This window comes from Chenopodium album, chromosome 11 (genome assembly GCF_948465745.1).
Source record: "Chenopodium album chromosome 11, dcCheAlbu1.1, whole genome shotgun sequence".
NCBI classification, from domain to species: Eukaryota; Viridiplantae; Streptophyta; class Magnoliopsida; order Caryophyllales; family Amaranthaceae; genus Chenopodium; species Chenopodium album.
The window spans coordinates 50,810,426-50,830,453 of record NC_137844.1 but is presented as its reverse complement, the minus strand read 5'-3'; the positions used below and the strand labels follow the sequence as shown (position 1 = coordinate 50,830,453).

Below are 20,028 nucleotides of genomic sequence, written 5' to 3'. Positions count from 1 at the left end.
AAATCTGTACTAAATATAATTTCTATTCTATAAAACAATAAATAACAATAAAACTCTTAAAAGTATACGACTCAAATTTTATTGTCGGGTGATATTATGTCATCTTAAAAAAAATTTACCCCCATTCTTGGTCTCGGACAATAACACGTAAATGAATATTGTCATCACCACCATGAAAAATGCAAAAAATATTAAGAGGCCGAACTTGAGGGCGCATAACTTTGAGCTGCTGATCTAACCTCAAGCGGGAAGATTTCATTTGGGACAAGCCACTCTAGCGGAACAAGATTAGTTTCCAAGTGCTCTAATAAAGTAAATGTTTGATGTAAATCATTTAAATTTTTTCTATGTAAGTTGATTAGCTAATCAAGTAGAGAACAATATAGAGTTATTCAATTTCCACGTTTGTTTTTATGGCGTTTCGTTCCTCCAATCTTGACAAAATAATTAAATATAAAATTGATTGTAGATTTAATAGGATAAAAGTGAATTTCTAAGTAAAAACGGCTAAACCAACAAAACAGTAATTAATAAGGATTAGTTTGAATAAATTCAAATCTGTATTTAAATATAATTTCTGTTTTATTAAACAATAAATAACAATAAAACTGATAAATAACAATAAATAAGTTTTAAAGTATACTACTCAAATTTTAAGGTCAGGTGATATTGCGTTATCTGGAATAAATTTACCCCAAATTTTATGATTTTTCCACACAATCACCATCTCTTCGATAGGCACATTCTTGGTCTCGGGCAATAACACGTAAATAAATATCGTCATCACCACGACGAAAAATGCAAAGAATATAAAGAGGCCGAATTTAAGGGCGCATAGCATTGGCAGAAAAGCTTGAGCTATCGCAAACGTAAAGATCATATTTACGGATACGTTGATGCTTTGAGCTGCTGATCTAACCTCAAGCGGAAAAATTTCACTAGGGACAAGCCACCCTAAAGGACCCCATGACCATGCAAATCCGGCGACATAAATGCATATGAATAGTACAACTACTATCGCATACCATTTAGGTAGATCCACCGCATTTCCGGTCACCCCAAATTTCCATCCAATAAAGATGGTTACTAAAATCTGCAATACAGTAGAGACTCATTTAATTATAGTATACAAATAGCCAATTTTAAAGTCAAATTAAACCTAGCGAATGATCTTATCAATTTTATAGTCAAATAAGTATACTTTTTTAGCGAGCTATTTTAATAATTTTGCATATAAAATACTTAAATTGAAGAAATTTACCTGAAAAACGAGCATTTGAAGGCCTCCTTCAAGGAAGAGAGATCTCCTACCCCATTTATCGACCCCGTAAATGGAGACCAAAGTGGCAATGACATTAACACCACCCGTAATCACAGCAGACATAAGTGAAGCATCATCTCCAAATCCAATGGTTTTAAACAAAACAGGTGCATAAAACATGATGACATTAATTCCAGTTAGTTGCTGAAACATTGGGATAGCAATCGAAAACGTAAGAGGAGGCCTATATTGCCTGTTTAAGAGGCTTCTCCAAGGATGTTCCACCTTCTTAGAAGCTTCACTAGCTGCAATTAGGTCTTGGAGCTCGGTGTCAACGTTGTGCACCCCTCGGATTTTGAGTAGCTTTTGCTTGGCCTCTTCGACTTTGCCTCTTTCGATTAGGGAGTTTGGGGTTTCGGGGAGGATTAGTGAGCCTACAAGGATGATCAAAGCGGGTACAATAGCACCCCCGAGACTCAACCTCCATCCATAGTGCTCAATCTTGGCAAATCTGTAGTTGAGGAGATTTGCTATTAGGATTCCTATGGTTATTGTCAGTTGGAACATCATGTTTAGCGCGCCACGGTGCCTGTAAGGTGCCATCTCTGATAGAAAAACTGGTACTGACTGCATTATATTCAAAGAATTAACTACAATTAGTACTAATTAATTAGTTTACAAGATTCTAATTCCTAAATTAAATTGAAATCTCACTAAAATATGACAATCAGACTAAAAACTTAATTCAAGCAATTTTGGGACGTTGTACAAATATTCCAAAGTTGCAATTAATATGTAACGGAAGTAGTATAATATGATCAGTTTATTTTTTCACATTATAAAATGGCCACAATTAGTCTTAATTGTATCTAAGATGTAAATATAAATTTTGAAAATTTTAATCCAACATAAAATAAAACTATAAAATAAGAATAAAAATTATACAAATGAAACTAAAAATTTGATAAATCAAAAAAATGTTGATAATACTATATAATACCATTAATAAAGTAATGTAATTAATTACTTCGAAAAAATATGTCAATTATGAACTATATAATCATTAAAACAACTGTAAAATTTTCAAACAAAAAGTATAATTGTGAGTACCTGATTAGCAAAGCCGATGCCGAAACCAAGCAAAATACGACCAATGATAAGCATAGCGACGTTTTGAGCAGCAGCATTGACAATTGCACCAGCACAAAAGAGAAGACCACCAAAAAACATGGATCTCCTACGACCCAATTTCCGTGTGACAAAGGATGCCGCGACAGAGGCGACTAGGGCAGCCAAGTATAAGGAGGACGTAAACATTGTTAATTTCGCGCTGTTGAATTTACAGTACTGGTTTGTTCCTGAGTCTGCCAATTGCTTCCTATACACTGATGGAAAGAATGTCTCCAAAAACATCGGCATTGATGTCACTCCGCCTATATATATCATTAGGTTCAATAATTACCGGTACGTTAGATAATTGTCATAACTACGATCCAAATATGCATATTATCCTGGTTAAATATACTTTAATATAACAAAATTGGACGTATAAATGTATAATGCATAACTCTGTAGTATTTCTAGACTAATTCATGTTCATAATATTATTAAAAAAATAAAAATAAAAAAAATTACAAAACTTTGTGATACTTGCAAGTCTAAATTATAAAACAACCAAATTATAAATTAAATTAAATCATTATGTTACAATATACGAAGTATTACGTTTTTTTAATTAGGCTAGCTATTTTCCTAAATAATGCATATGAATATATTCGTCCAATTTTTCAAAATTCGTATCATAGCACTTGATCATCAAAGTATATATTGAATCATACTAGATCAATAGTAGAAATTTACATTCGAAAGTAAAGATTTAAGCATATATACAACATTACGAGTATAAATTGAATTATACCTGAAATTCCAATGTCATAGCCAAAGATCAATCCACCAGCAGCAGCGAGTAGGCACGTTAGAAAGACATGAACGGTAAGTTTCCCGGGATAATTTTTACCCTCCTTACCACAATCAACTACTAGTCCACCCGCCATTGTTCGATCTCTTCGTTCTTCTAAGTTTCACTACTCTCGGTAAAAGCTAAACGTATGAATGAACTAAGAAGTTGAACGATATTTATAAAGAGCACAACATAGTATTTTTAATTTGACTCGAATTCCTTATCTATGTAAATAACTGAGTAACCCTATAATACCTCAATTAGGTAATTTTTAATCTAGGTCTATCTTATAACAACCTCTTCCTTTATATTTCCTTTTTTATACTATAAAAAATAGATAAGTTTTTTTGTTTTGTTTTTTTTTTTTTTTTTTAAGGAAAGATAAGGTTTATTATTTTAAGAAACAAATAGATAAGTTTTATAGGGATTATATAATTATTTACATTTAAAATTATATCTATTTATCTAAGTTACTCCAACCTAAACATCTCAGATTTTCAATTTGAAAAATAAACAAATATATAAATGGATAAGAACCCCCTTGAGGCCTCAGTGAGTTATTTTTTTATTTTTTATTTTTTTTTGGGAGAGAGGCCTCAACCCTCGGTGAGTTGGTAAAAAATAAATTTATATCATTGTACTCGTATTTTGTATTATATTTAATCATTCCAATGCAATCCTCTAATTGACCTTAAAATGATCAAAAGTTACCCTATAATAAATGAAAATTACTTAGTTTATATAAGTTATCCTGATGTATATAAAAGTTATTTAAGCTTTTATTTATATAAGCAGTAATATGATGTATACAAAAGTTTTTGAATATTTTTATCTTTAAGTAATTTTACATAAAAACATTTTCCAACATGATCTCATGTATTATGTCTTTCTTTTAATATGTAAAGGACCTATTATCTTCAAGCGAAAATAAATTAAGATACTATTTTGTTCACTTTTAGTATAATAAAAAGTTTGTATGAAAACGTTCATGCATATATAGTTTACTATATTGTTCACTACTTTTTCACCTATCTTGAGATTCAGAGAAAACTTATTTTTGATAAACACAAAACCTAAGTTCAAGAACAATTGGGGTAACCAACCAAGTTAAAATTAGGAGTAAATTATGGGTGTGTTCTATTCATCTGATATTTATCTGAACTTATCTTATAATTTTATCCGAAATGATTAAAATTTATTTTAGTTGTAATTTGTATTGAATAACCATTATGATAACTTGTTTTTCTTGAACTGAAATTATATGAACTTAATAATTAGTGAAAATAAGATGAATATGCTTATGTTTTCTTTTTCACTATTTTTTCACCTATCTAAAAATAACCTTACACATGTACACTAGCTACTGCACATGAAGGATGGGTGGCATTTAGAAAATCTAATCAATTTTATTCATAAAAGTTGAAGTAATTGTTTTTAAACTGGTAGGAAGATTTTAGTGTAGAATTCGCGCGGCTCAGTTTGATTTAACTTTTAACATGTATATATGAATTTATCTTGTTTAAACTAATTTGAAATTATCAAATTATAGTAGTTAGTGCTTGATAGTTATCTTTTAGTTTACAAATAAAATTAGTTAGAATTTAGAGCCACTAGGCTTGGATTATCAGATGAATAGAATTTATAGTGAATTTCAAATAAGTTTAGATTGGAAAATTTAGTGAAGAAAGGTTGACATTGGTATGGATGACTAACTAAGCTGAAATGTAACTCAAACGCTTTAACGAATAAATAAATAAAAGCCTATAGTATATGAATAAATATTTAAAAACTTTTACATGAAATTGAACAAAGAATTGCACTACTAGAACGTGACACAACTCTAGAATTCACACAATTCATATTGTATTGAGACTTAATAGTTAATATGGTTAATGACTTAATACCAAAAAACCAAAACCAATTACTCCGTAGTATAAGAGACTTGAATCTATTCAAGCCCAAAATGCTTACCCAAAATTATTGGACCAACCACAATTACTAAGAATGGCCCAATATGGATCTATTTGAATATCTAATCCTTATTTTCAAAATGCCTACCCACAATTATAGGACCAACAACAATTATTGGACCAAAAATTGTAAGGGTTAAAATTGGTCAGAGTCTTTCTCCTTACCTAATTAAATAATATCTACTCCATTAACTACTAATTATGGTTAACTATCAAGTTAATTTACTTTAATACCATTGCTATCGCTAACTCTCTCCCTCCTCACAACGTTATTTAGCATCCAACACCACCACAAACAACAACTATTCCTCTTTCTCTCTACTTTGTCATTACTCTTTCAACCTTTATAGACTACAAAATGTACTTCATCTTCAATTTCAAAAGTTTCTACCTCTCTTCTCAATTTTCATTTGCCTCTCTACCCATATGGTACTCCTAGGCGCCTAGCACTTTCTTGATGTCTATGCTTCCCTCCATCGCACCACCACCAATGTCACTTTGCTTTTACATTCCAAGTTTACAACTTTGCGCTGTCCACATCACATTATCACATTAAGGGTGTATTTGTTCACCTGATTTCTACTAACCTAAACTTAAATGAACCTATTAAACTTATTTAAATTGTAAATTAAACTTCGGTAATCCTTATCAGAACTTATTTTTCTTGAACTGAAATTGTCTAAACCTATCTTAAATCAAGTAAATTTATATGAACTTATTAGACCTGAAATAAGTGAAAATAAGGTAAATAGAACAAACCCTAAACCCCTTGCTAAAAACCACACACAATTTTTGCGTTGTCACCACATAACGAAAAATTGTGTCCTTAAGCCCAATATTATTTTGAGTATTTTCATATGAATCAGGGAAATTTCAAGAACCTTTTGCTCAAATTTAATTTAGGAACAAAATCAAGCTTGGGATGTATAATTTCAATCAGATTAACTTATTATTATTATTATTATTATTATTATTATTATTATTATTATTATTATTATTATTTAGCATGTGAAATCAAAATTATACATCCAAGTCTAATCTAATATATAATACATATATATATATATATATATATATATATATATATATATATATATATATATATATATATATATATATATATAAAGTAGGCAATTTTGGAGAGCATTCGACGCGCCACATAAGCAAAGGTATATTTTTGACCAATTAAAAATTAGATTTCTATTTTATTTTAGAATTAAAAAATTCACTTGCCACCTAAATAAAAGTGACGAATGAGATTTAAGAATTTTGCCACGTAATTAAAAATAACGAATAGTGATTTATAAGGATTTAACTTATTTAAAAAACTAAAAATTATCTTTTAAGAAAACAATTATCTTTAGATATAGGATTTATATATCTAAGATAATCTTGATAGTGTTTATGATAAGAAATAAAATTATTCCTTAATAATGATTAAATTAAAAATTTTGATGCCTACTACTATAAATTGACAGATTCTACAACACCAATAAAATTTCATATCAATACAAAACCAAATCAAGCGAATATTGTGTCAGCTTTAGGTCATCAGTGACTGCGTAATTCTTAGTTTTATTTTTAAAATCCATGTTTAAATGTATATTTGTGATTATTGCTTACATTGTGTTTATTTGGAATGCTTAATGATTATATGTTTATGTTTTGTTTACTGAATTTTGTTTTTATATGCAGATCTAATTTAATTAATCAACGAATTAAATTCGAGCAAAAATGATTGGAAAAACAAAGTATGATAAGGTATTATATCTATATAAATCGTTTACATTTATTAAATTTTTTATAAACCTTTTTAGTTTTTATTAATTAATTTTATGATTAAAACAATTCTTTTGTGATTTAGGTAGCTTAATCAAGTCATCAAATTAACTTAATTGAACAAATTAACGTTCATGCCTCAATTAAAGCCAACTTTGCACAGTTTCGTCCAAAATTAATTGAAAGAAAAGTTTACTCCATTAGTTACTTTTCAATCGTTACAAATAAGAAGCGGCGACTAGGGACGATTAAAAAATTCCAATACATAGATTTGATTTTGTACAATTACAATTTTTAGATCAATTTTACAAAAATTTTATTGATTTATTTTTTAAGACTATAAAGATTAATTTTATATAAATTTTATTTTTGCTAACATGTTTTCTTCATCCAGTTTTATTAGATGAAGAAATAGAATATAATAGTATACATGTTTTTATTATTTTTTAATATTTCTATTTTTAAAAAATCAACAAACAATAATTTAGAATTTAAATATGTAAAAAATAAAAAAAAAAAATTTCACATTAAAGATTTTATCCTTATATAACCGATAAATTATCATATTTACAATTTTTTTTTTGAAAGATATCATATTTACAATTTATTTATATTTTTAAATTCAATTGTCATATAACTAACAACCACAAATAAAATACATAACAACAATAAATAAAGTCGTATTATAAATTACATTAAAAAAATAATACTTTTGCAATAGGCAATAACACTTTAAATTAAATTATTATGTTTTTTTTTGTCTGAAATTATTAAATAGAAAAGAAAAAAAATCAAATACGAAAATATCTTTTCTTGAGATTAATATATGGAAAACCGTGCATAGCACGGGCTTTCATCTAGTTATATAAATATATAAGAATTTATATTTAAAAAAATTAAATTAAATAAATATACCTGACAATGAAAAAAAGATAATGTCAGTTTCTTCAATTTTGTTAGGTGGGTGCAACCAATGGTATTTTTGATCCAACTTTCCAATTTTGTAATGAACTTGGTTAAAATCTTTGTCGAGAATAACAGACACATCTTGAAAAAAATGATTTCCATCCACCGTTGCACACGAGAATACTAGTGACATCTTCATTTTCTTCTCTAACTCTCTAGAAAGGTCGCTAGCTATCATTTCAATGAACTTTTCATCCTTGTCCTTGTACAATGATTCCGCATTTTTTTTTCACTATTTTTAAGTATTTGATACAATTATTAAATTCAAATTAATAAATCTAAAACACAAAGAAAAAAAATAATTATAAAACTAACTACAAAATAGAATGAATTAAAAAATTACCAATTGATTTGATAGCTCTCCGAAGCTCATTAAGGGGCTTATTCTAAAGTGTCTCTGATAGGCTCCAACTAATCAAATAAAAACAAGATACAATAAGATATAAGTTAATTCGGTTAAGCAAATTATCAAATACTCGAAAATTAGATCATTGCAAAAATAAATAAAATACTCTACAAAGTATAATGTAATTTGTTAATTACGTAATTATCTCATGTAATTTGTTAAGAGTTAAGATCAAATACGGTCCCTAAACTAACGTATTTGTAGCATTTTAGTCCCAACTATTGAGTGAGCCAAATTGGTCCCTCAACCATCAAGGAGTACTATTTCCGGCCAATAGTTTAGGGACCTTGCCCAGTCATCAAGAGTTTAGGGAATATTTGAAATTATGTGGCAATTTTTTTTTTTTGCCAACATGGCAATATTTAATTAATAATGACTTTTTAAAATATATATATAAATAAATAAAAGAAAAAAATAATAAAAGACTATTGATTTTTTTTTTTACGAGAGAAGCAGGGGATAGTATTTGGGAAGTTGGGACTTTTGGGAGTATTGAACTTTGAAACAATTTCTTCCTAAAAAAAAAAAGAATGACCTCCATTGTAACTTATGGTGAGATTTGGGACTATCATCTGATCAAAGGAGAGGAAAATCTACGAATATAACATCAAGTGAAGGTAAATTTATCCTCAATTTCATCCTATTTTAATCTTTCTTCAGTTTATGCCCCTTTTGATTTACGAAAATTAAGTTAGGGTTTATATTTTATAGAGTTGTGATGTGAAATTTTTGCTATTAATTTATTTAAATTATCCTTATATATGATGTTCTTGACTATCTTAAAAAATTTTGTGAGGTATGGTTTGAATTTTTTAAGAGTTTGAGGCCAAATTTTTTTTTTTTAATAGTTGATTAATTTTAATTATGCTTATTTATGATGTTATTGATGATTGTATGAACTTTTGGGAGGATGGTTTGTATAATGAGGAGCAGATAAGATGTGTACAAGATCTTGGTTCTAGCCGGCACTAAGGATAACGCAATAACATCAGGATTATTATTTACCTTGAATCTAGTTTGGTGCTGTGATAAGCGTATAAGCTAGTTGATTTTTAATCAACTCTTATAAATTCTTTTTTGAGAGGAAAAGCAGTTATAACTACCTTGTAACTGTTTCTGTTATGTTTCTTTATTCTTTCTGTTAAGTTGTTTGGTGATTGAAGTTGAGTTGAATTATAAATTCAGGAAGTTCCTGAACCTCTGGCTATGCTGTTAAAATTTATCTTTAAAAAATTCAAAAAATTCATGCTATTCATATTACGGTTCCTAATTGATATAATTATATGTGTAGGTACTTGGTATTTGAGTTCGTGGGAGAAATTTTTTGAGCATATGAACTTTTTGGATGATCAACAACAATCTGAAGAACATACATCAACAAATTATTTTTATTTATAATTGCTATTTATTTTACAGATGAATTTTTGGATAATTTGCTGTACAAATATGTTAATACATTAAATGCAAATCCTTAAACTATTGACTGATTTAGTTTTTCAGTTTTTTTTTAATGTAATTATAAGCATTTTTTTTATGGAAGACCCTAAACTATTGATGACTAAGCAGACAAAAAAAAAATGCAAAGTCCCTAAACTATTGCCAAGTATGCATTGCAGGTCCCTAAACTATTGATGACTAGGCAAAGTCCCTAAACTATTTGACCGGAAATAGTACTCCTTGGTGGTCGAGGGACCAATTTGCCTCACTCAATAGTTGAGGGACTAAAATGTCACAAATACGTTAGTTCAGGGACCATATTTGATCTTAACTCAATTTGTTAATTATATAATTTTTTCATGTAATTTGTTTTACCTAAACGGTTTTGTGTAATTGATATATTTAAAAAATTATTACTTACTCACTTGTTTCAAAATGATATTCTTATTGTTCATTTTGTTATTTAATTTCGTATTGTGAGATTATCTTATTAAGTTTCATATCAGATCAATCCTACAAATAAAAACCTTGCATATTTTTTCTTAAATACCGGTTGTTTTTACCCTTAACTACCCACATCAATCATCTCTATTCAATACAGAGTATTTGCTTATTTAAGAAACCATCATATCATATCAGAACTTTTAATTTTTGTTTAGTTATTACTAATATATATAATTATGTAATTATATAAGTTATGTAAATCAATATTATTATTAAAACCCAAAGGCAAGAAGTTCTATTCCTCCATGTGTCAATTTTTTCTCTTATTTAGCCATGTCATCAAATATGCCACGTAATCAAACCAATTAACTCTATTAAAATAGCAATGTCTCTACAAAAAAGATACCACTAAGGTTTAACTAAAACCTTTTCACTCTATTATTTCCATTTAATTGTTATGCATAATTTACTCTTTGTAATAAATTGACATTTAGAAATTGACCAAAAAAAAAAAATGAAATTTTAATAACTCTTAAAATTTTCGTTCTTATTTGCCTTAAAAACTTGATTCAACCCACAATCTTCATTCAACTCACAATATTAACAACTCACAACCTATATAACACGTGGGGAATCTTTTTCATTTGTATATATGATTAGTTTTGCAAACTAAAATCTCATTAATATCATAAATACAAACAATTAAAAGGATACTACTAACTGATCTATATAAAAGCTTTTCACTCTATTATTTTCATTTAATTGTTATGCGTCATTTAGTCATTGTAATAATTTTCATTCTTCAATTGGAGCAAAAAGTAGAGCCTAATAAATTTGGTAACCGATGGGTTTATTCCAATTTTCTTTGGTGGTTTTTATTAAATGATTGAACTAAATGTCAATGCTCATTTGAAGAGAACCAAAAAAAAAAAAACACAAACCCAGGGCATCGCCCGGGTCACTAACTAGTATATATATAAATAAAGTAGGCATTTTAGTATGATTATATGGGAAAGATTTTTATCGTGTAATTATAAATTTAAAACATGATAATTTAGAAAAAATAACTTATATGATAATTTATAAAAAAAAAAAATTTATTATTATATGATTACATCATAAATAATAGTATTAAATTTAAATGATAAAATACCATTAAAGATAAATTTTTATAGAATTTATGATAAGAACTAAAAATTGTTCATTAATCATAATTAAATTAAAACTTGTCATGCCTACCATTATAAATTGACGACACATCATACGAAACCAACAAAATTTCGTATCAATACAAAACCACAAGAGAATTCTGTATAAGTAATTTTGTGTCGTTTTAGGTAATCAATGGCTAGGTAATTCTTATTTTAATTTTGTAAGTCCTTTTAAATTTATGTTTGTAATCGCCATTACTTAAATTTTATTTTTTTGGGGGATACTTAACGATTATATGGTTATGTTTTATTTATTGAATTTTGTTTTTATATGCAGATTTAAGCAAGGAAAATCAAATTACGAATTTCTTGCCTGTTTGACATACTAAACTTCCGCAAACAAGATAGCTTAATAAGTTTGGATATGATGCTATTTAACGAGGAGTTATTTTTATAAATTGTTTCCATTTATTAAATTTTTTTTATAAGCCTCTTTATTTTTTAATTAATTAATTTTATGAATAACTTTATTTCTTATTTTAAATTACAGGATGATTATGTTTATGCCTCAATTAAAGTCAACTTTTTTCAACACTTTCGTTCAAAATTGATTAAAGAATGAGATTTATGAACTTAAATTATAGTGGTTGAGAATTCAAATCATTAATTAATCTTATGAATATATTAAATCATAATTTTATGAAATATTATTAAAACATGTTATCCGACAGAAAATTTAAAAATATATTGAATACAAATTAAATTGAAAAAATAAAGATAATAATAATTATTATGATTTAAAAGAAAATCATAATTAAAAAAAATATAATCCTTTAATTTTATGTTATCTATGATAATTGTTATCATTAATATTTAAAGTACATAAAGTCACAATTAGAAAAACATAATCCTTATAGATAATGATTTTTTAAAAAAATGAGATTAGATTAAAAAAGAATGATAAAATTTATCTTCAAAAGATATGATTTTTATTATAATTTTTAAATTAAAGGTAGCTATTTATAAGATATAGAAAAGCAAAATTTAAAAAATCAACATAAATATAGAAAAATATTTGATAAAAATCCGTGCATCGCACGGGCTTAGATCTAGTAAATCAATAATTATAGCAAATTTAGGATTCCATCTTCCTTGTCAAATTGTATTATATATATATATATATATATATATATATATATATATATATATATATATAGGGGGAGGCTCATGTGAGAATACCTCTCTCATATGAGAACACTTTATATGTGAGAATAATTTATAACCATTGGATCAAACAAGATCCAACGCTCCATATCTACCCGGTCAAAGTAATGGCAATATTGTAAATTTTAGATTGTATATAAGAAAAATGAAAAACAATTGTCAATCTTTTTCAATCTCTAGATATTGAATTAGGTCTTCTCTTTCTCTCTCTTCTTTCCCCTAAAATTTCTTCATGAACACTGGGTTGATCTAAATGCTAAGATATCTTTGAATTTCGACTTCAATCTACAACTATTGTTAGGTATTGCTGTTTTCGTTATTTTTTCCTTGATATTTGGCTCCAATGTTCTAATTTTTGTATTGAATAAGGTTTTTGTGATTTTGTTGAAACCCTAGAAATCGCGAATTGTTCATCAAACGAATTCAATCGAAGCTACTGCTCCTTATGAACGAAAGATGTAAGTATCAATTTAAATACTCCAGTTACGAAAGATGTAAGCTACTGCTAACTTGAGTACGAAAGATGTAACTTGGTTCTAAATTTATGTTCTGTTAGCTGAAAAATGTTTACTTATTGGATTTAATGGATCAATAATATGATTATGATGTATTTCTCTCTCTTCTTCATTATCATCATTGTTTATTATCTGCAATAGTATTCTTGATGTTTGATTTTTTGCAAATTTAGAAATCATTTTTAGATGCTCATAACCTGTTTGATAAAATACCAAGCTAAGAATTTTAAGTCCATGTTCCGTGCATAACCTAGTTTAGCATCAATTGAATTATAATAGTTGAAGTTATTTTGAATGTATCTAAGAGGATAACAACTATAGATAACAAGGTATGACCTTCTACATGTTTCTATTGCTTGAAAACATAATAAAGAAATATTTAATTTCTAGCTAATTATATCACACATTGCTTGCTTCATCAAGAAATCCCCGCACCCAAATCTCGGCAGGGCAACAGCCTCGGTAGGGCAGCAGCAGCTGCAGCCTTGCCAGGCCACCTGCAGCAGCAGCCTCGGCACGGCAGCAGCAGGTTCTAAGTGACTGTAGGTTGTAGTGTGTGAGTCTCTAAAATGTTTTTTTACCTCTATTTTAAGCTTCTAACATACTTTTTTTTTCAAATAGAGATGGTGATGAAGCACTTGTCAAAAACAAAAAAAGTGATGATGATGAAGCTGTAAAAACTGGTGATCAGTGGTCTAGAAGTCCAATTGTGGAGTCATCTTTACTAGAAGCTATAAACAATGATCAGCTTCAAAGGTCGGTTATCATCAATGGATATTGTTCAATTTTTTATGCATGTTAGATATGTTCTATAATTTTACTCATATGTTTTAAAACTTTACTTGTATGTTCTAAATTTAATTCTTATTTTACTCACATTTTTATGTTTTCTACTGGAATTTTGTTTAGTATTGCAGGATATATAGTATTATGACAGGGTTTGTTTGGCGTTTGGCGTTTGTCTTGATGGTTAATGATTATGATTATTATAGTATTACACGAGGTTATAAGGAAAATGTAAAGAAACCAGAGTAATTCCTGTAGTGTTGGCCTTTGTACAGCCAGCCATTGAGCTAATGAAATGGGATAAGGTTGCCATTGTTGAACTTTAGTGATATCTTGTAGGTGCTAGAAGCCTAAATCTGTTGTATGGATTTCTAATCATCTTGGCTATCCCATCTATAGCATAATAGTTGTCATTCTGTAGGTATGGCGAAAGGTTGGCTGATAGGTTCAATAACATAGGCAAAATTAGATCTAGATAAAGGTCAAATTCATTTGGTAAACCCCAACATGGGAAGTGAGACCATTATTCAGATTGGGAATAAAGGAGTGGAAAACATATCATGTTTTAGCTTTAATTAATAGATTTTCTCTCTGTCCACTACCTGCAGTATTTTGCATCCATTGCTCATGTGTCTAGAGCACTTTTGCAATTGTAAGCCAATGTGCTTTATCTGTAAGACTGTAACTTATTTGGTTTCCTTAAATTGCTCATTAGTCTGCCTTGTGTGGAAATTTGATATGATTTTAGTCTTAAAATCCCACTATAATTATTGTTTTTACTTCACCTTCAACATAACCTACTAAACACTACATGAACTGCTCCATAAAATTGCACCTGGATAATCAGCACAGGACACTCACTGATTCATTACATAAAACCTTTTATGGTGAATTACTCAGCATTTTGTTACAAAAGATACCGATGCATTCAATGTCTTTAAGCTTTCTTGGATCCTTTGACAACAAGTTATATATTGTCAATAAAATGAATAGGTCAAAACAGCATGAGAATGCGTCAAATCAGCATTGAGCTGTTCATGCAAATTGATTTTGCATATTTTTTTTGTTATTCAATATTCAACTACTGCCTCCATCCCAAGGTGTTGTCCATGATTTCACAAGTATTTGGAGTGTATAAGATTAATCCATAATGTATATCTGTTTGGCGTTTGTCTTGATGGTTAATAAGATCTATGTGATCATATTCCTTTGTAACTCATCAACCTGAAACTTTGTGTATAGTTCTGTAGTTTGAGATTTAGGAATTCCTGCACTTAAAAGGAAGTTACTTATCTTGCTAGTATCCTAGTACCCTAAGCTTTCATATAAATACATCTGCATATATCTCTATCTCAAGGACTATAAAAACAATTATCTATCTTGTTGGTGGAGCAGGATCTGTGGTGATTTAGATATATTCATCTCACCTATACTAGCTGAAGGTGTTTCCTATAGTATCATGACAGGGTTTGTTTCATTAAGAAACCCTCGCACCCAAATCTCGACAGGGCAGCAGCGGCTGCAGCCTTGCCAGGCCACCTGCAGCAGCAGCTTGGCAAGGCAACAGCAGCTTCGGTTTATTGCTTGCTTTGGTTCTAAATTTTTGTACATATGTTCTACATTATTACACATATGTTCTGTTCTAAATATTTTTCCCTTGTTTTCTAACCTTTATCTATTTTATATGTCTATGACTTGCAGTGATAATTTTGATAATCTTGTTGGTGATGGTGCTGCTACAACCTCTAATCAGTTTGCTACAACATCTTCTGGAAATGCAAACAAGAGTACTGAAGTAGATATTAAAGGAGGTGATCCAATTGAGGGAAAACTTAAAGTTAGAGCTAAAGATGTTCCGAAAAACAAAGCAATGAAGAAAGAACCAAAGAAGGAAGACAAAGGGAAAAAAAGGAAAAGAAAGGTTGATGAGAGTGATTCTGATGATGATATTGAAGTTGTTCATGTGGATCAAATGGAATGTAGAGCATTAAATCAACGAATTACTCCCAAGAGTTTTATGAACACCGTGCTTAAAGATTTGCCAAAATCTCATAAGGCGGTTATTAGAAAAATTGGCTTTGGAGGTTTCTTAGATTTGGATTTAGATGCACATAAATCTGTGTTTTGCTCTAAGCTTGTGTCGAGTTTTGACAGTGATAGGGTATCTTTAGTTCTTGAGAGGAACCAAGAGATTAAAATTACACCCGTAGACATACATTTGGTTTATGGTTTGCCGATGGGAGGAGAAATTATTAAAGAGCCTCAACAAGAGGAGGATGAAGAATGGGTTGAGTTTATTACACGATGGAGATCTTGTTTTGGGATAAGTGGTGGAAGTCCATCAAACTCTGTGATTATTAATCGGATTGAAGGAGTTAAAGAAGGAACTTGTTTATGATGAATTCATTTGGCATTTTGTAGTTTCTGTTGTCAATTGTTGTATGAAATCCACTGCCAACCCAGCCTTAAATTACAAGTTTTTGTATAGTTGCATGGATACAAAGAAGATCGAATGTTTGGATTGGTGTGAATATGTGTATAGGAGTTTAAAGTCATCTGTAATTGAATGGCAAGGTGGTTCAACTTACTTCACCGGTCCATTGCCTTTCTTGATGGTAATTTCTTTTTTTATATTATTTTGTCTTTTTCTAAATTTGTCCTTGTTTAACGCATTTTTTTTGTATATTTGTATTAGATATGCTATTTTGATCGTTTGGAAAGGTCTAAAATAAGAAATCCAAGGCAATTCCCACTCCTTTCTGTTTGGAAGAAAGATTTGATCAAGGAACGGATGAAATTGGAAATGAAAAGAGGATTTGGAAAGGGACATGTACTTGATAGAATGGAAGTTGATAGGTTTGATAACAATGTATCACAAGTGGCTGGAGATCCCGAACTTGGTGGAAGTGATGTTAGTGGTTCTAATGAAATGCTGGTATGTATTATAGTTAGTTATATGTTCTAAATGCCCCCCTCTCTTATGCTGCTACCTTGCTGCTTCCCCCTTCCCTTCTGCTATTCCCCTGCCGCTGCCCCTCTCCTTCTGTATGTACTATGTGATTGAAATAGCATGTTCTAAATATATACCCACATGTTCTAAATATTTAGTCATATGTTCTAAACTTAAATCAGATGCTTTACATGGTTATTCAATTGTTCTAAATTTATATAACTTTTGTTTGTTAGGAATTCCTTCAAAAATTCGGAACATTGGCTAAGAATCTTGCTAAGAATTTAAGTGAGATGCATGCCATGTTGGATAAGGCGAATGAAATATTTGCTAAAGAAGAAGCATCTGATATGAACACATTTATTCAGAATATTTGGAATAAGTATTCCATGAGAAAGGAAGAAAAACAAAAGGATAGCCCCTCCATTCTAAGTCAAGACAAGCATTTGTTTGACAAACTAGCTTTCATCAAGGAGTTAGATGATGTTATGAAAAGATCATGGGAAAAGTTCAAAGAGAAGAAAAAGACACCTTTTGAGATGACTCCTCCAAGTTTTGATTTGTTTTCTCATTCTCAGTTACCCACTCCTCCTCCTCCTCCTCAAACTCAAGGGTCTTCCACTTCAATATTAGTAGGAGCATGCTCAGGTGCTAAAGTGCAACAATATGTTCATGGAGAGAAGAACAATATTCAAGCAAATGAAGAGAAGAACAAGAACAATGATGAGAAAGAAGATGATAAGATGGATGGGTAATGTAGTTATGTTTAGGGACATTATTAATTATTGATGAATTAATATTTTATTTTTTAAGAACACTAATTATTAGTTTGTGTTTTTTTTTTATTTTTTTGGGACACTAATTATATATATACATTTATAATTTTAGAACTTGTGGTATATTTTTTTGAAATGCTATGCTCATTAAATATTTGTATACGTTCACCTATATATTTACAGGAAAGAAAATGTAGAAAAAAGGGTGAAAAGATGTCTTGAAAACTTTCCAAACTGTATCCGTTCACCTTTTATGGTTCAATATGACAACATATTCAAAAAGGTCGATGGACACAAAAAGAGAATGGCAGAGTATGCATTTGCCAATGGATTACCTAAGTAAGTTCTAAATAATTAGTCATGTGTTCAGATTTATTACTCATATGTTCTAACTTAATATTTACATGTTCTAACTTAGTATTCACATGTTCTAACTTAGTATTTATATGTTCTATCTAAATTAGTATTTATATATTATAAGGTTTAATCTTATATAATAACATTTAATGCTATTTGTTTTTATGTTTGTAGTGAGAATTTATATGATGATGGTCAAACTACAATCCGTAGAGATGAGATGTCAAGCCTTGCAGCGAACAATCATGTGTTTAATAACATTGTTGATGCTTGGTCATTCATATTGAACATTGAAAGCAAAAGACGAACCCCAGGGTCAACAAACAGATTGTTTTTTTCAACGCAAGCTTATGTATGATTCTTAATATTTAATTTGGCTTCTTTCATGTTATAAATTAAGATTTCATAACTTATTTTTAAATGCTTTCAGGAAATTTTGTGTATGAATTATCACTTTTGTCCAACTATGAAAATTCAAGATAGATATCCTACTTTATATGAAAGGTTGGATAAAGAGATGAAGCATTCTAAAGTGCAAAACTTTGATAGAGTTCATTTGGTAAGACATTAAGAAATCCATAAGAATTTGAATATAGATTTCGTTCTTTATAAGCTTTCTTCTTTCTTTCTTTCATTTTTTTAAAATAACTATTTCAATTTCATGATCTATTATTATATGCAGGTATTTTTCCCAGTTGCATCTTCATCACATTACTACCTGCTTTGTGTGAATTTTCTGAGCAAGACTCTCGACGTGATTGACAACAGATATTTGGAATATAAAAATTCTTTTTGGCACAAATACAACAATAAACCGAAGAATTTGGTAATATCTATCTGTCTCATTTACTTGTGCTTAAAATCAGATGTTCTAAACATTTATTTCAATGTTCTAAATCTTAAATCACATGTACTAAAATTATACACATATGTTCTAAATCAGATGCTTTAAAAAAAAATTAATAGACATGCATGATTACTAATTATAACTTATATGTTCTAAATTTTTAGTCATATGTTCTAAATTATTAATGTCAAAATGTTACTCATGTATTCAAGAACTAAGAATTTAAGTGATAAATTTTAATCATATGGTCTAAATTAAAATTTTGAAATCACATCGGAAACGTACAACACACATGCATGATTACTAATTATAACTCATATTTTCTAAATTTTTAGTCATATGTTCTAAATTTTAATACATATGTTCTAAATTTTAAAAAAATTTCATGTTCCAAATAGTACTTATGCTCTTAACAGGTTTACTTATACATTCTTAATATTTACTTATATTTTTGGAATTATACTTCGTATGTCATTTTAATGTTTAATTTTTAGTTGAGGGCTTTTGCCATGTTCTTGTCAACCAAGAGATCAAAATGCGATCAAGAGGTTTCTAGTTTCAAAAATAGGACATTAAAAATGAGTTGGAGGACCAATGATAACAAAGATGATTGCGGCGTGTTTTTGCTTAAACACATGGAAACATATCATGGTGAGAAAGATACCAAGTGGGATAGCGGATTAAAATTGAATGATGCAAGTTTGTTTTATAGTATTACTCGTTTTCATATGTTCTAAATTTTTATACATATGTTCTAAAGTCTAATGATTTTATCTTATTATATTGTAGATCAATCAAATGAAGAAATTGAGGGTGGATTTTTGTGCTAAAATATTATCACACAAGGAAAATGAGCTACATTATGAGATAACTTCAAGATCACGGAAATGGGGGAAAGAAAATATTTTGTAATATAATTTTAGAAATAGCATGTAGAATTTTATGTAGTATAATTATACTTTAAATTGTAAGCCTTCACTTGAAAACTATTTTTCTAAAAGGTTGTATTCGAATATATAAGCTTATCTTGTCTTTCTTGTTATCTACTTCATAGTTATGCAAGAATATAAAAATACAATTTATTATATATTAATACTTTATATGTTCCAAATTTTTACCCATATGCTCTAAATTATTAATGTCAAAATATTATTAATCATATGGTCTAAATTAAAATTTTGAAATCACATCGGAAACAA

The 20,028-nt window shown here is 28.9% G+C and overlaps 2 protein-coding genes across 2 annotated transcripts; one reads left to right on the top strand and one right to left on the bottom strand.

The window, feature by feature from the left end:
• Positions 1–646: 646 nt before the first annotated feature.
• Positions 647–3,315, bottom strand: LOC145566796 (sugar transport protein 1-like). The gene is made up of 4 exons (XM_081626101.1): positions 3,180–3,315; positions 2,372–2,694; positions 1,262–1,888; positions 647–1,093 (listed from the first exon to the last, which is right to left on the bottom strand). The coding sequence occupies exons 1-4, from the start codon at positions 3,313–3,315 to the stop codon at positions 647–649; spliced, it is 1,533 nt and encodes a 510-aa protein (XP_081482227.1).
• Positions 3,316–3,746: 431 nt separating this feature from the next.
• On the top strand, positions 3,747–16,731 carry LOC145566795 (uncharacterized). The gene is made up of 5 exons (XM_081626100.1): positions 3,747–3,773; positions 12,995–13,056; positions 13,735–13,869; positions 15,601–16,514; positions 16,595–16,731. The coding sequence occupies exons 1-4, from the start codon at positions 3,747–3,749 to the stop codon at positions 16,295–16,297; spliced, it is 921 nt and encodes a 306-aa protein (XP_081482226.1). The 3' UTR covers positions 16,298–16,514; positions 16,595–16,731.
• Positions 16,732–20,028: the final 3,297 nt, after the last annotated feature.